Here is a 15948-nt window from a genome sequence, read left to right as displayed (position 1 = left end):
AGAACCTTGTATTGGTAAGCTTCGCCCCCGAAAGCAAACCTGAGGTACTTCCAATGTGAAGGATGGATTGACACATGAAAGTAAGCGTCTTTCAGATCTATTGTCACAAACCAGTCCTCGGACCTGATCTGAGTGGTGATCTGTTTGAGTGTTAGCATATTGAACTTGAGTTTTTGTACTGAGCGATTTAACATACGTAAATCTATTATGGGACGCAACCCTCCATCCTTCTTCGGAACGATGAAGTAACGGCTGTAAAACCCTGACTGTTTGCTGGGAGGAGGAACCCTTTCTATAGCTCCTTTTTGCAAAAGTGTCGTAACTTCTTGTTCCATAACCAGAGACTGCTGGGGGCCCACCACTGTAGGGAGGACCCCATTGAACCGGGACGGGCGAAACCCGAATTGTATTTTGTAACCCTTTTCTATCATACGCAGTACCCATTGAGAAATGTTGGGAAGACGTTTCCATTCCTCCAGAAATTTCACTAAGGGAACCAGCCTCTCGAGACTGGCCTCTGGTGTTTTTTGAGCACTTGGCTCGGTGCCCTGAAGCGGCGTACCGGCAGGGAGCAGCCGAAACAAGCGCTGGCCGACCCCCCTCAGAGGGTCGGTGGGGACCGCTGCGCCCTGAAGCACACGGGGTGGCAGGGTTGGCAGAACGGCCCCTTGAGGGTGCCGGAGAGGAGTTTTTATAATTCAATTTTTATAATTTTATAGATTTTAATACAGGACCCTCTCCGGAGGGGGCTACCCTCGGAAGTCCTGGGCACTGTGTTGCCCGTCCCGGTCCCCAAGCTCTTTGCGGGGGAGCACGGGCAGCAACACTCTGTTTTTGTTGCGCTCTCTGCGCGGATGAGGAGCTGCTAGACGCCCGAGGCTGCTCCCGCTCAGCAGCCTCGGACGGGAGAGAGCGGCGAGGGAGGAACTTCTGGAAGGCCGCTGACTGCTTTTTTGCCTCCTGGAACCTCTCGACGACCGAAGTGACAGAGTCGCCGAAGAGGCCCAGGGGAGACAGCGGCACATCCAATAAGACGCTCTTATCTCTTTCTCTGATGTCTGATAAGTTTAGCCATAAATGCCTCTCCGTTGCCACCAGGGCTGCCATAGAGCGACCGATTGTTTTTGCCGTCTCCTTGGTGGCACGGAGAGATAGATCAGTGGCTTTACGAAGTTCCTGAATCACATCAAAGCTATCTCATCGATCTCCCCCAGCAGGTCAGCCTGATATGCTTGAAGGACAGACATTGTGTGTAAACACGCTGCGGCCTGACCTGCTGAGGCATATGCTTTGCCCACCAGAGCTGATGTTGTTCTTAGTGGTCTGGTGGGCAGCGTCGGGGATTTTAGGGACGACGCAGACTCGGGCGAGAGATAGCTCGCGAGCGTCTCTTCGACCCGAGGCATCGCCCCATAGCCATGTTGTTTAAGCCCCAATATATTGGAATATATAGATGTTTGAGGGTTATATACACGATATTGTGCTGGCTTTTTCCACGACCTCGTCACCTCGGTGTGGAGGTCGGGAAAGAATGGTAATCCCCGACACTGAGGCTGTGACCGGGCAGGGAGAAAGCGCTCATCCAGTTTGCTTTTGTGACGCGCTTCGCTTTTTTCTGCTGGCCATTCGATATTAAGTTTTGCCACTGCCCTAGTCACAACCTCCAGCAGCTCCTCATATGCTGGAGATGAGGATGGCGAGTCCTCCTCTCCAGCTTCAACGCTCACCACATCCAACTCCTCAGAGCTAGACAGGTGAAGCGCTGGTGCCTCTCCTCTGGGGGAAGAAACCGCAGCGCGTGCTTCCGCAACCAAAGGAGAGACACTGGGTCTGGCGGGTGAGGGCCGAGATAGGGCTGGGCCCGTCTCTAACCCCTCCACCAGATCCATCTGTGAACCCCAGGAATGCAGCCGCCGCTGTGCCTCAGCAGCAGCGGGACCCGATCCCTGGGGAACACTCGCCGCGGCGCCCTCTTTATCTTTCTCGAAGAACGCTGTAGGGTCTGCACAGTCTCAAGGATGAGCAGGTCCCACCATAAACTGTGTTTAAGCCTCAATTCACGGAACTTTGGTTTGTAAATCTTACATCGATTCCGGCCCGGCAGACACTAATGGATCACGAGACCTTCTTTTTATGACTATTTCGATAAGTCCCAAACCTCTCCTCTGTGACTTCAAAGGAGATGCGAACGCCACGGATCGGGTTTCGAAAGACAGGCCCGAATTCCAAACGGTCATAAAAAGAGAAAATACACGCACGCACCCACAGACACACACTCACATACAAAGACTGTATACACAAATATTATACCTGCAAATATGAATGTACCTGCCATTGTAGTGCTCGCTGCATGTATGTGTTACTAGTGTAGAATCGTAGAATTGACTGTAGTAGGTTAGTTTTCATGTTAAACGATAGTAATAGAGTGTAAAGTGTATCTTCTTTATATGACGAGAGACACCTGTCGAGTTTGATCTCTCCGTAAAGCTGTGAATCCGAGCTATTCACTCATGTACGTTACATTTCTGCCAAATGCATCGTTCAATGTTTAATAATACTATGAAGGAAATGCACTGATTCAACATACCATAAATTTATTCGGGAGACAGGACAAAGGAATGTGGAAACCCGCCAAATCGCAACGCTAGCATTGGAGGACGTTATCAAGAAGGCGTTCTGGTCTGTTGTCTTTAAAACACCATGACACGCGTCTTTTGGTGGCACAAGTTTTCTGCACGAGTTCCTGCCGTCAAGACGGACTCTCTTCTTTATTTTCCGGTCATATTACAACAGTTAAACCTTCGTTTGAAACTTCGCCGAAACAACCTCCGGAAGAAGAAGCAACTATCAAACCGAGCGCTCCAAAACTCCAAGCACCCTGACTAACCTATGCAAGTATAACGTTTTTACGATCTTAAATACTGAGTTTCCTTGCTGGCTCTTAAAGGTGAACTGTTGCAATTTGACCTGCTTTGATCATCTCTTTCGTTTCTGCCTTTCCCTCTACTTTGTATGTATTTGTATTTACTTGTGTCCATTTAGCCGTATAACCTGTGTATTACCCGTTTCGTATATTAAACTCATTTTATCCATGCTTTTTGTTCACTTGCTCATTTTAGCAACAACCGAGTCACTTTAACGTTCTGATTCTAATATCCTTGCTCTATATTTGAAGGCTATGATAGAAAGTTAGTCTCCCGGCCCGAGAATAACATTTCTGTCATGATAATCTGTGGATAATTGTCCGTTTCGGTGGACGAACTGATAGTTTTCCACATAATTATTCAACCAGAACTAATCATATATGTGATTGATTATAATTCGTTGTAGTTAATTCACCATATATGTTTAATTCCCCGTTGGGTCGATATATGAACGTCATAAAGCTTTCTGAATTATGATATTCATATTTCATCCATAAATTGATTAATAACTGTACATCGCTACAACGCCCGGCGTGAACGGAGTGTACGGAGCGTTAACTTTTCGCAATGCACACAGACAGCTCCCTCAAGAGCTGCCTGGGCATGCTCCACTCCCAAACAGGCTACACATAACTCGTGTGTATCCCCGCCCGTGATGAAGCGAGGGCAGGGAGAAGCACACTGAATGAACTGCTGCTTGCCTGTTTGTCCTGCCGCCATATTTCCTTCTATAAACGTGTCTTTCAATATATATATATATAAGTGCTTGGTGGACTGAAAATACTCTTGCCCTCGGACTAAGAGATATTTTCGAACTGTATAACGGACAGACAACACCAAATAAGACACACAATACACAGAGCGCTTGCTGAAGACGCAGAAGCTAGCGTTCTTTGTTCTCAGGGGTGCTTTATAGTTTCCTGGTCCGTGACGTCACCCGCTCTGACGTCCAGTTACACTATTGGATCGATTACACAAGTGCTTCAAGACGTAATCACGCAGAGGCGTTCCCAAAGCGACTACGCAGCGTCGATGTTCCCATGAAAGGGAACCAGTTATTATGAATCAGATGTTTTAATGCTATTTATCACATGAACATACATATACCTTTCAAGTTATTTTCAAATAAATCAAAGTTAAATAAATCAAGTTAAAATGAATCTGGATTTTCTGATTACTTCAGCTTTTTACTCAAATCATTAAGTTTATATATTTATATGTTTTCAGATGTCTGTCTAGTTTTCTTTCCTCTTATATCTAACACACTAACTTTGGCCCAAGTGTCACATAAATACACAATCTTTGAAGTTCCTTGTTTCAGAAAAGAAAAAACTGTTGTGAGTTTTACTTTAAGACCCTTGAAGTTAACAAGAAAATGAGCACCAGATGGAAGAAAAACTCTAAAATTTGAATGAAGAAACAAGAATGCTGCTAAAAGTTCTTTAATAAAGGCAGTCATCTTCAAACAGTGATAATAATACACAAGACAAACATATCAGCAAAATACAAAAATACTTGACAATCACAGCTGAAGAGACGTGAGATGGAAGACAAGTGACACAACAGTCTTCATCTCCTCAAATACCAACAAATAACATGAAAAGAACTAATCAGCAACTCATAAAATGTCACAGATGTTTTGTTCAATAAAGATGAATATCTTCCAAATGTATGAAGACTTAAAACAGTCTCACTATTATAGTAAACACACTCTCAAAAATGCTGGGTTGTTTCAACCAAAATTTGGGTCAAACATGTTTGGTTAAAATTTGAATAAAAATTTAACCCAACTGTTAAAACAACCCAGTATTTTTGAGAGTTTATACATGTGTAGAAATTCTGCTGTAACATTCCTGCAGACAAACAATACATTAAATATTTCTCATGTTTAATTCCAAAGTAGGTCAAAATCTTTTTGCACTTTTTTGACCATTCTGCAATTTCACCATCATTTTCTTTAAAATAATGTCTTATGTTAGTTGCATAGTGACCACTGAACAGACATTTAGAATGCAACATTTTAAAATGAGTACTGAAAACAATAATAATAAAAAAAAAAACTCTTGAATTTTTTTTTGCAACACTATCAGTGTGTCCCATCAGGTAATCAAAAGTTTTACACACACTTGCAGTCTTTACAACTACTTGAGCCAAATACAGGAAATACGTCATGTAAGTAGACAAGTGGTCAAGTGCAAAGACTGCGAGTGTGAGTATTTGGACAGGGCTAATGGGTGCTCTTCCAGTTGCCGGCCACACCAATAGATGTGTATTATATGCCATTTTATTTCTTTATTTTTACTGTTTTTTTTTTTTTTTGTTTTGTTTTTTTTGTTTACATTCAAGAAATATAGTTGAGAATGTCTATTTCATAAATATGTTTATTTGCACTACCGTTCACTTGCACTACTCTCATTGTGACTTATTTGCACTACCGTTTCTGACTACTATCTCCTTATATCATGTATATGCCATTTTATATCTGTATTTTTAGCTTCTTTAATTTTATTAATATCATGTTTTTACAAAAAACGTGTATGAGGCTTCAACCACAATAACTGTTAAAAAGCACTAAAACTCATTTCCTTTGTAAGGGGCAGTTTACACAACACTGTTTTCAACTAAAAACGTAAAACTTTTTATGCTTTTCAGCTGTCATTTACACAACAACAGCATTTTGGGGGTCTGGATATGCAAGCTTTTGAAAACGGCAAAGTGCAAGGTTTTGAAAATGATGGCTTTATCACCTCCATGTAAACAAAATAGTTATTTTTGCATTTTTCAGAGCGATTTCTGTCTTCCGGTTTGAAAAGCTGTCGGAGTCGGAGCAACGTCACAAAATCTGACGTAATCGTGTACTTTCGGTCCAAGTATGGGCATGGTCGAACATGCTGACGTAGACCGTTTCTAGTGATTCTCAACATATATTCATGACATAAAGCTCATTTAATCCAATCCCAGTGCTGTAGTATGCATAAGATTATTATTGCAGTATTATTCATGAGGAAGCATCACTTTTCTCAGAAAATATGTTCGCGTGAGATCGCATTACAGCAGAGAATTCAAAAATGTCACAAAAGTGCTGTTCATTCACCTCTGCCTGCTCTAGCTGCGTTCAAACACGCGAGCCATAGGCTGTTTCCCTCAGCACAGCACGTGTTGTTTGTATTTTGCTCGCGATGCTGGAGTTTGAATACAAACACATAAAAAAAACGATTGTTATTATGATATAGACGCGGAGCGTGCGATCGGTTTCAGCGCGGAGCTCCGTGATGAGTTTAATAACACTAGCCACGTGACACATAACTCATATACAGAATAAAGTTTTTATTTCACACATTCTCCTGCACCAAACATTAACCAGCACGGTGTAGTTATGCACACATATTTCATCAAGTCTTCTTCATATGAATTATATGTGCAAACTGGACACTCATACAGTGGTGTTGCCTATCTGAGCGCGACGACACGATTATTCTAATGGAAAGACTGATTTTGAGACTGCAGTGCTCGTAAACATAATCAAAGTAGCCTATTATTAGCCCTATTAAATATTCTTTCGCATTTCTCCCTTGTGCTTGGGAGTTTGTTGTCATTCTCTTCGTGCTCATATATTAATATTCATTATTGTGTATAATGAGTGTGTTGTATGTCTGCGTTTCATTGGATGTTCTCTCCCCTCTTTTCCCCCTCTAAACTCCCACTTTTCCAGAGCTTTACACGCCCATTTTTACAGAGTTTTTGCAGCTCAGAGGTGTGAACGAACAGGGTAAAACAGGGGGGTTTCATGACCCTTTAAACATACTGCTGCACTGAAATCTTGCCTTTTCATTTTCCATAATTGCAATATTGTAACATTCTTAATTCAAGATATGTTAATTTGAGAATGAAATTTAAAGATGTAAAAAATAAAGATAAAAACTTGTCAAAATTAAATTAGTTTATGATAAAAATCGATATTTCAAGCCAGATCAGTGCATTAAGTTTATATAGTGCAAAATAAATGAAACAGAGATGATGATGTGTCACTGTTTCTGTCTGAGTCACTTTAGCAGCTTTAAAATACATCAAGCACTCGCTGATTTATTGCTGCCGTGTTGCTTATTATTTCTCATACACTGTTTAAGGTTAAATGTCAAAATCAGTTTTTGATGTCATATTTAAACTGGTTTCAGTGTTTGTTTTTTACTGGTATTGGTACTGACTACTGAAATCTTAGGATTACTCTTGAAGAGGGTTTCAACTGATCCTCTTCTCTACATCACTTCCTAATTCCCTTTGTGTCCCTTTCGATCAAAGTATCAAAATTATAAATGATGTTAGATTGTTTTACTCGGCCTGAGGCTGATTTTAGGATGTGTCCTGCTTCAAAGGAATGCCATTTGGATCAGGTGGTGAGTTACCATCATCATCCTCCTGTAAGAAAACACATTCACAAAAGTTAAAAGTAGTGATGGAATTGATGTTTAACACACACACACATACACACACACACACACACACACACAAATAAACTCAGCAAAAACAGAAATGTACCTTTTTCACAATAATGCATTTTAAACAATTTTGTAAAAATCCAAATAAGCTTTACAGATCTTTTATTGGAAAGTGTTTAAAATGTATTTTCCTGCTTATTTAATGAACCATAAAAAATTTTTTGCACACACAGCTTTAAAACAGCTCTTAAGACACTAACAGTTTACAGGTGGAAGAAAATGAACGTCACAGTAACCAAAGAGAGCTTTCTACTAAAACACCATGTACAGATGCTCTGGTCTCTGATCAGCCGTGTGAAGATGCCACAGACCTGCTGCAGGACTGCAGATGTGAACAGAGCAATAAACTGCAGTGTCTGTCATGAAAGACACCTAAAACAGATCTACAGGAGACAGAGAGACAGCTGATGTGACCATATGAACTATCAGATGTGCTCGAGAAAGTGCCCTGGTAGAAGAATGGAGTAACATCTCAAAGCAAGTCGGCACATCTTCCTCAGTCCATCAGGATGAAATGTGCTGTAATGGTGCCTTCCCATCACAGCATCAAAACTCCACTCAGTGCTGCTGGCAACGCTACAACGCTTCACTTTGGGTCGTGAATGTAAGTATGTTTAATCTGTGTTTATTTCAACACACAAACAATATAATCAACAGAGATTCACACGATTACATCTGGGAAATGCTTTGTTTCCTAATGTTCTATGTAATGATATCCTATTAATTTTCTAAATTTCTGTAAACCCAGAACCAGTGCGATCACAATGAAAACATCCACCTGCAATTTACTATATATATATCGTTACGTCCCGTAGCGTTCTCTCTCTCTCTCTCTCTCTCTCTCTCTCTCTCTCTCTCCTTCACTGTCACTTGTTACAGGTCCCGTAATTGGATGACGTCGCGGCCAGTCATCGGAGTCTCGCGACATCTCGAGAACCAATGAGACGCTAGTGGGCGCGTATAAAGACCCGGATGCGACACGAGCGGGAGAGAAGCGTTTGCTCGGTTTTGTTTGCTCTCCTGCGTTTTACTGTCGTATTTTTGCTCTTGTTTAGTTTGATTTGTTTATTGTGTATTTTCTTCACTTGAAACTGTGTTCATCATGCCCTACTACTGATACTGTGATTATGGCGTGACTCGACTCTTGATTTGTCAGAGTTTGTTCAAGTCCTTCTCCGATACATAGTGATGGGACCAGGTTAGTATGTCACGTGACTTACACCTCGCAACACGTAAAGTTGTTTAAACACACTAGTTTAGGAGCGGGTGCCAATTTATGTATTTATGTTTGTTAGTTAGTGTAGATAGCGGTGTTCTACACTGAAGATGTTATTTTCCTTGCTTTCTTTTGATTAGTTTAGAATTTGTTGGGGTTTAGTTAACTTGTTTTGTTTTACTGATTTCTTTGTTTTAGCACCGCTCTCGTCCCTCGCTTTGTTATCGTTTATTTTACTTTTGTATATAATTTGTAAATGGGTATTTGTTTGTTTTGGTTGTATGTTTGGTTCACTGCTTATTGTATCATTGGTGTTTTGTTACATTGAATTTTCCCTTACTAAAAGCAACTATAAATTCAGTTTTCTTCTCTGCCTGTTTCTTCATCGCACACAACACATCTCCTTAATAAATGAGTCCATTCTTTTAACAGCATTTTAATAGTTAACCTTTTCTCATGTTACGTCTCCATACCCTCTAGACGCCAGGGGGACGTAACATATATATATATATATATATATATATATATATATATATATATATATATATATATATATATATATATATATATAAATAAATAAATAAATAAAGTAATATAATACTATATAGATATAGTAAGGTATGTTGCTATGGGAAGAAGGGAGTGGGAACCGGTGAACGTTCAAACAGAGTTAATATATAAAATAAATACAAAATTAAAGTAAATGCCGGCAGAGTCAGACCCTCACGGACATCTGCCAGCCAGCGTGATTCTGACTTATTTACACTGTTAAAGAGTTGGATTCTCATGCTTAACATGGCCAAAGTTTCAAAACACGAGATGGATGTATGACGGAATATTTCTGTGCCAAAAATACTCTTTCAAATCCTCATGAACTTCTGGGTCTGTTTTTCGAGTATGTGCCTGTGTGACAACAGAATGGTTGGAATCGTTGTACGGCACTTCTCCCGGAAGAGCGAGTGCACACGTTGCACACGCAGATGGAGAGTAAAACTGCTTCAAATGTCTGTTTTGTTGGCAAAAGGTGCCTGAGTGCATATAATGTAAACAACATAAACATAGAGAATTCATAAATTCGATATTTATCATTCATACGCTATATTCATTATAGTGATTCAAAAGTTACCCATGGATAAAGCAATGGTGTATTGTGTGTATTTAAATACAGTTGTTTAGCTGACCAATGATAGCTTGCAGCCAATCTCTAAACAAAAGCTGCACATGCTTGTCCTCCAGGAGCTCGGCTGTTTTTTCGCAAAATACTCATTACAGTGTATGTATCTTTTATAAATCTGATAAAACTAAAGACTTTTCGGCTATATGAAGGATGCACTACTACTCTATAGGTAATCAAGATCAACATGAGAAGTTCATTTGGGAGCTGTTTGTGTTTTTGATTGTTTTGAATATCTGCTTTTGTAGTGTTAAAAGTAAAAGGACAAAAAAAGACTATTCACGGTTTGCATATTTGTTTCAGCCAATGATAAAAAAAGAATTTGAAGTATATGATAATAATAAATAATATAAAATATGTATTCACTGTTCTTTTAAAGGTTTTGTGTGAACAGTAAATCTCATATCTTGTTAAATGATCTGCAACACTTACAGTCTGTGGTACTGCTGTATGGATCCTGCGGTGACAGTAAACCACAGCAACAGCGGAAGTTGCAAACACCAACAGAACAGCAACAACTATTCCTGCAACAGCACCTGAAGACAGACCTGAACCTGGAACAGCTGGAGACAGACAGTTATTATTACTAGAGAGTGAATGATTATACATCCAATATTTCACAATATCTTTGACAATTACACATTTATACTTTGTATGACATTGATTTAAAGGATTTGTCCACTTTTAAAAAAAAACTTTTCCTGATAATGTACTCACCCCCATATCATCCAAGATGTTCATGTCTTTCTTTCGTCAGTCGAAAAGAAATGAAGGTTTTTGATGAAAACATTCCAGGATTATTCTCCTTATAGTGGACTTCAGTGGCCTCCAAACAGTTCAAAATGACAGTTTCAGTGCAGCTTCAAAGGGCTTTAAACGATACCAGACGAGGAATAAGGTTCTTATCTAGAGAAACGATCAGCCATTTTTGAAAAAAATGTAAAAGTATATGCTTTATATAAACAAATGTTCACCTTTGTAATGTCTGCACAGGATCAGGAGCAGCAATACAACTTTAAAGTCAAGAATGCTTTTAACATCTGACCCCTCCGTATATCTCACGGACCACAGCTCTGGCTGTTCTGGGAGAAACTATGACTTTGGCATCTTTGTTGCCCATCTAAAGCTAAACAGAAGACCCCATCACCAGCTCCGGGGACTTCAAAAGAGTCACACCATGTGGGTTAATGGCCAGGTACCCCAATACACACCACACACACACACACACACACACACACACACACACACGGAGATTGTATGTACATTTATCCACAAAACATGACTGTGCCCAAGTGTACCCGTTGTTGTATTTCAAGTTGCATGTATGTATCCCTAGTATGTAAGCTTAGCTATAACTGTAAATTGTGTTAGTTTCATTTTAAACGATAAAACTCCAAGTATAAACTGTATCTCCCCTTTTATGTCTTTGCCATCTGACAAGTTTGGTCTCATTGTAAACCTCTCTGAATGTTCTAATTAACAATGTATGTTACATTACTGTAAATTGCATTTTTCTATTTTTAATGGTACTTCGAAGAAAATGTACTCAGATCTGACTATAAAACTAGGTCAATAGGTCTGTCACAAATTAGGTCATAAATGGAGACAAAGAAAAAGTTTGCCCGCCAAAATTGCACCCTCACCATTGGCTGGCGCACCCAAGGAGGCGTTCTGGTTTGTTGTTCTTAAAACACAATGACACGTGTCACTTCGTCGCACAATTTTTTTCTTTTGTCAAGCCTTCTTCATCCTTCCTCACCTAGGAAACGGACTCTCTCTTCTTTATTTTCTGGTTATCTTACTCTTAAGTTGAAACCTTGTTTGAAAATCCCACCGAAGAGCTGAACGGACCACTCGCTCCAAACCACGTGCACTGAAACTCTGACAGAAAGGCGAGCATGTTAACCACAGCACCTGAACTTATGCAAGTACAGGACAATTTCTTTCCATGCGCTTTAAGCTCTGTGTAAACTGAGTTTTCTTGCTGGCTCTCAAAGGTTTTAACTGCTTGTAATTTGCCATTTCTTTGATCACCTCTATTTTCTTTACTTTCGCTTTCTATATATATATATATGTGTATTATTTGTGTATATTTAGTCGTATAGCCCATGTATTCGTAGTTTCATATATTAAATACATTATATTCATGCTTGATTGTTTCTGTAGCTCATTCAGAAAATCAAGTCACTTCTATGTGTCGATTCTACAAACTGCTTTACAATTTAAAGCTAAAATAGGAAGTTATTTCTCATGGCCAGAGATTAACCTCCTTTTATAATAGTGCTTTCTCCAAAACCAAATTTCCATATTCTCCAAAAAGTTTATGCTGTATGTCCTACGCCTTCCCTATTCAACTTACAGAACAAACAGTTTTTCCGTAAGTAGAATAGGGAAGGTGTAGGACATACAGCGTAGACTTTTTGGAGAATATGGAAATTCGGTTTTGGCAAAAGCACTTAGAAGGTGAACATTTGTTTATATAAAGCATATACATTTACATTTTTTTCTAAATTGACAATCTTTTTCGCTAGATAAGACCCTTATTCCTCGTCTGGTATCATTTAAAGCCCTTTGAAGCTGCACAGAAACTGTAATTTTGACCTTCAACCATCTGGAGGCCAGTGAAGTCCTTTATAATCCTGGAATGTTTTCATAAAAAACCTTAATTTCTTTTCGACTGAAAAAAAAAATACATGAACATCTTAGATGACATGGGGGTAAATCATTAGAAAATGTTTATTTGAAAGTGAACTAATCCTTTAACTGATAAACGGCAGCTTCTGTTGTTGTTAAAACAGCATCAGCACTTTGAGCTCAACTGAATCAGTGGCGCTATCAGGAAATCTGTCTGATATTATGCAATATAATAATGTTAATAACATTAGTCAAAGTGTTATTTTCCACAACCCAACACATATTGTGTTTATTTAAAATATTGAAATGTTTTTTTTTTAATTCCTCAAAGGAAAACTCATTGAATGACTGAATTATTTACTCACCAGTGACAGTAACATTGACTCTCTTCACTCTGCTGATGCTGAAGCTGCTGCTGCTGATGATGATCAATAGTTTATATTCTCCAGAGTCTGTGTTTCTGGTGTTCATGATGGTCAGAGATCCAGTCAGATGATCCAGCTTCAGTCTGTCTCTGAATCTCTCATCACACTGATCATCTGTACAGATCTTACTCTGATCTCCAGTGATTTCAGTGATGAGAATCTCATTAAAATACCATCTGATCACATCATTTGGGTTTCTTATTACGCCAGGATCTAAGGTAACAGATTCTTCCTCATTCACTGACTTTCTCTTCACTTCATCTTGTTCAGCAGAAGAAACTCCTGAAACACAAACCAACAGATGATGGATGTTTTTGTGGTAAAAACTACACAACATGAAAGAACTGTGAACACGACTGCCACAGAACAAGCCCTTGACACTGTCACCTCTGTCAAAACAGTTTGCCAATATAATTTAGTTTTAAATCAAAACTAACTGTTTAATGATGTAAAGTGAGATGATTCTACAAACTTAACAGTAAAGAGACTATCTATACTGTAAATGAATTAATATACAGGTAAAGAAAACTCTGAATATCATTGTAAAAAAAATCAAACACATTAACAATGTGTTTTAAACATATAAACAAAATGTAAACATTCATTTATGGCTCACCATTGACAGTAACATTGAAGATCTTTTGACTGTCGCTGCTGCTGAAGATGATCTTTAGTTTATATTCTCCAGAGTCTGTGTTTCTGGTGTTCATGATGGTCAGAGATCCAGTCTGATGATCCAGCTTCAGTCTGTCTCTGAATCTCTCAGTACCTTCATTACACTGAACATCTGTACAGATCTTACTGAGATCTCCACTGATCTGAGCGATGCGAGTGCTGTTGAAATACCATTTAATATCTTCTTGATGTTTTGTTTGAACATTTGTGTTCAGAGTGACTGAATCTCCCTCATTCACAGACACTTCATCTGAAGCACCTAAGCAAAATACACAATAGAGCATGTTTTTCTACAGATCATTATGGAGCCCCAGACATGATATGCAGGAAAAAATAGTAGGCTAAATTGTGCGCACGATTTACTATTTCGTTCCCTTGATTTATAAAGCATGTGCATGTTTAACCCTTTAACTGCCCCACCAAGAAAAAGGCATTTGAAAATTGTTTTTGTTTGCATTTCTTATCTCCTTATGTCGCTAGTATTTTTTTTCAACATTTTTTTTAAATATCGGCCTCTACCAAATGGTTGATATGTCACTTTAAGGTAAAATAACTGAATTCATGAAAATCAGAAAATATGAACTATAATATTAATTTATTTAAAACTTAATCAAAATAAAAGTTTTATTTATTGAAGTATTCCATAAAATATTTCAGATTTTCATTTTAACACAGCAAATTACATGTTTCTTGTTTTTTTAACAATAACAAAAATAACACAAATAACTAAAAGTAACAAAACTAAAGCTTTTTTAGACTTTTGTGATTTAAGAAACACGCCATCAAGTGTGCAGTGCAACAGGATTTTTCTTTTTCTTTCTTTTTTTTAGACATGTGAACATTTCTCTTCATTGTAACACATGCAAACAAACAGCATAAGAATATCATTAATTTACACACTCACTCAGCTGACAAACTAATGAATGATCTTACAGGCCTACAACAAAAAAAATCTATATCCTGATTCATATTTTTAACCCCCTTTCTCTATACATATATTTACACATTGCAATCAAACATTTTGATAAACTCATAATAAACATTACATATTTGAATAGTAGCCTACCTATAGAAATACTTAAAATAATTATTTTCCACCGCATTGAAGTGCCGTGTTTTCTACATTTGATACATTTTAGTCCTAAACAACTCGCGTAAATAACGGGTTTAGGCCACATTTAGGCCTACATTTTATGAATTTGGCAGAAGCTTTTAACCAAAGCTACATTGGATCAATTTATGCACTACACTGATCCAATGTTTACACCTAGTCACGTGACCTATATAAAAAGGCCTTTGTCCATTTCAATTGCGTTAGTGGCGTTTTTATCGTTAAAATGTGTTTTACTGATCATCGATTCTGTGAAGTTGTTGTTCTCAACCTAACATATACTCTAGTCCAACTATCACCACAGCACCAAATATGCGGATATGCCTAATAGGCTAGGCCACCGAAATAAACTTGACACCGGAAAAGAGATCTTTACACGCGGAAAAGATCTTACCGTGTCCGAATAAAAACAAAACCACTACAAAAACATCAAAGAAAAGCTTCATTCTTTTGATTCAGTTTCCACTATAAAGTGAAAGTAAACTGGGAGTATCCCTATCGTGGGCGGGTTGGCCATCTGGAACTGCCAGAATGGCCGGACCAGTTGTGGGGAACGTTGATCCGTTGTCCTGTAGAGTTTAACTCGAACCCTGAAAAAACACCCACCGGCCTGTAACTTTAGTAATCCTTAAGATCTTGATTAGCTTAATGTGTGTTTAGTTAGGGTTGGTGCTGAACTCTGAAGGACAATGGCTCCAGGATCAACGTTCCCCACCCCTGCATTAAAATTTGGGTCAGTCCGGTCAGTTCATGACGTAGCAAGTCCTTCCGCAAATGCAAAAATGCATTTCGCTTTGTTCCGTTCGAAAAAAAATGTCGTATAATTATCCTTTTATCGCATTAGTGTATTATATTGCTCATTCTTGACCGTCAGTCTGGATTTGATTATTTTAATTAATTTGAAGACAAGCCTACTTTTGAGTTTAAATGACGGAGTTATTTTAATAACAGCTAGGCTACAACAAGGTAGAAATAAGAAAAAGTTTATCTGTAGGCTACATATTATGTTAATGTAGGAACAATCTTGTGGGAAAATGCATAGGCTTCATTACATATAAAGTAAGATATTTCATATCCAGCTCCAGAACAATTATCTATTATGATGTGATGTGACAAACATTATCTAGTATATATTATCAGCCCAACTATTATTACTGAAATTAAACATTACACATTTCACAGTCATCAACATCACAAATCTAGTAAAGTTTTTAATATTTTCCTTTTTTTTTATTTTTTTTATTTTTATGAATACACATGTATATAAAACTGCAACACCCTGCTGCGAAGGTA

General features: G+C 38.5%; 1 protein-coding gene across 2 annotated transcripts; it reads right to left on the bottom strand.

Moving 5' to 3' along the window:
- Positions 1–4442: 4442 nt before the first annotated feature.
- LOC137027953 (uncharacterized) lies at positions 4443–15135 on the bottom strand. 2 transcript variants are annotated; one of them, XM_067396589.1, is made up of 5 exons: positions 15050–15135; positions 13486–13803; positions 12810–13151; positions 10243–10373; positions 4443–7340 (listed from the first exon to the last, which is right to left on the bottom strand). In XM_067396589.1, exons 1-5 carry the CDS (start codon positions 15099–15101, stop codon positions 7275–7277), a joined length of 909 nt encoding a protein of 302 aa, XP_067252690.1. In that variant the 5' UTR covers positions 15102–15135; the 3' UTR covers positions 4443–7274. The 2 variants fall into 2 exon arrangements, with proteins under 2 accessions (XP_067252690.1, XP_067252689.1); XM_067396588.1 differs by lacking the exon at positions 15050–15135 and adding an exon at positions 14611–15030.
- Between the last annotated feature and the right edge of the window lie 813 nt (positions 15136–15948).

This window comes from Chanodichthys erythropterus, chromosome 10 (assembly GCF_024489055.1).
Source record: "Chanodichthys erythropterus isolate Z2021 chromosome 10, ASM2448905v1, whole genome shotgun sequence".
NCBI classification, from domain to species: Eukaryota; Metazoa; Chordata; class Actinopteri; order Cypriniformes; family Xenocyprididae; genus Chanodichthys; species Chanodichthys erythropterus.
The sequence above is the reverse complement of the archived record's forward strand: the minus strand, read 5'-3'. Positions and strand labels throughout refer to the sequence as shown.

Coding starts and splice junctions, on each gene's coding strand:
- LOC137027953 (XM_067396588.1), bottom strand. CDS start 14,722: ATGTGGCCTAAACCCGTTATTTACGCGAGTTGTTTAGGACTAAAATGT. Junction 13,152..13,485: donor CTTCAATGTTACTGTCAATG/GTGAGCCATAAA, acceptor TTTGTGTTTCAG/GAGTTTCTTCTGCTGAACAA. Junction 7,341..10,242: donor ATACAGCAGTACCACAGACT/GTAAGTGTTGCA, acceptor GTTTTCTTACAG/GAGGATGATGATGGTAACTC.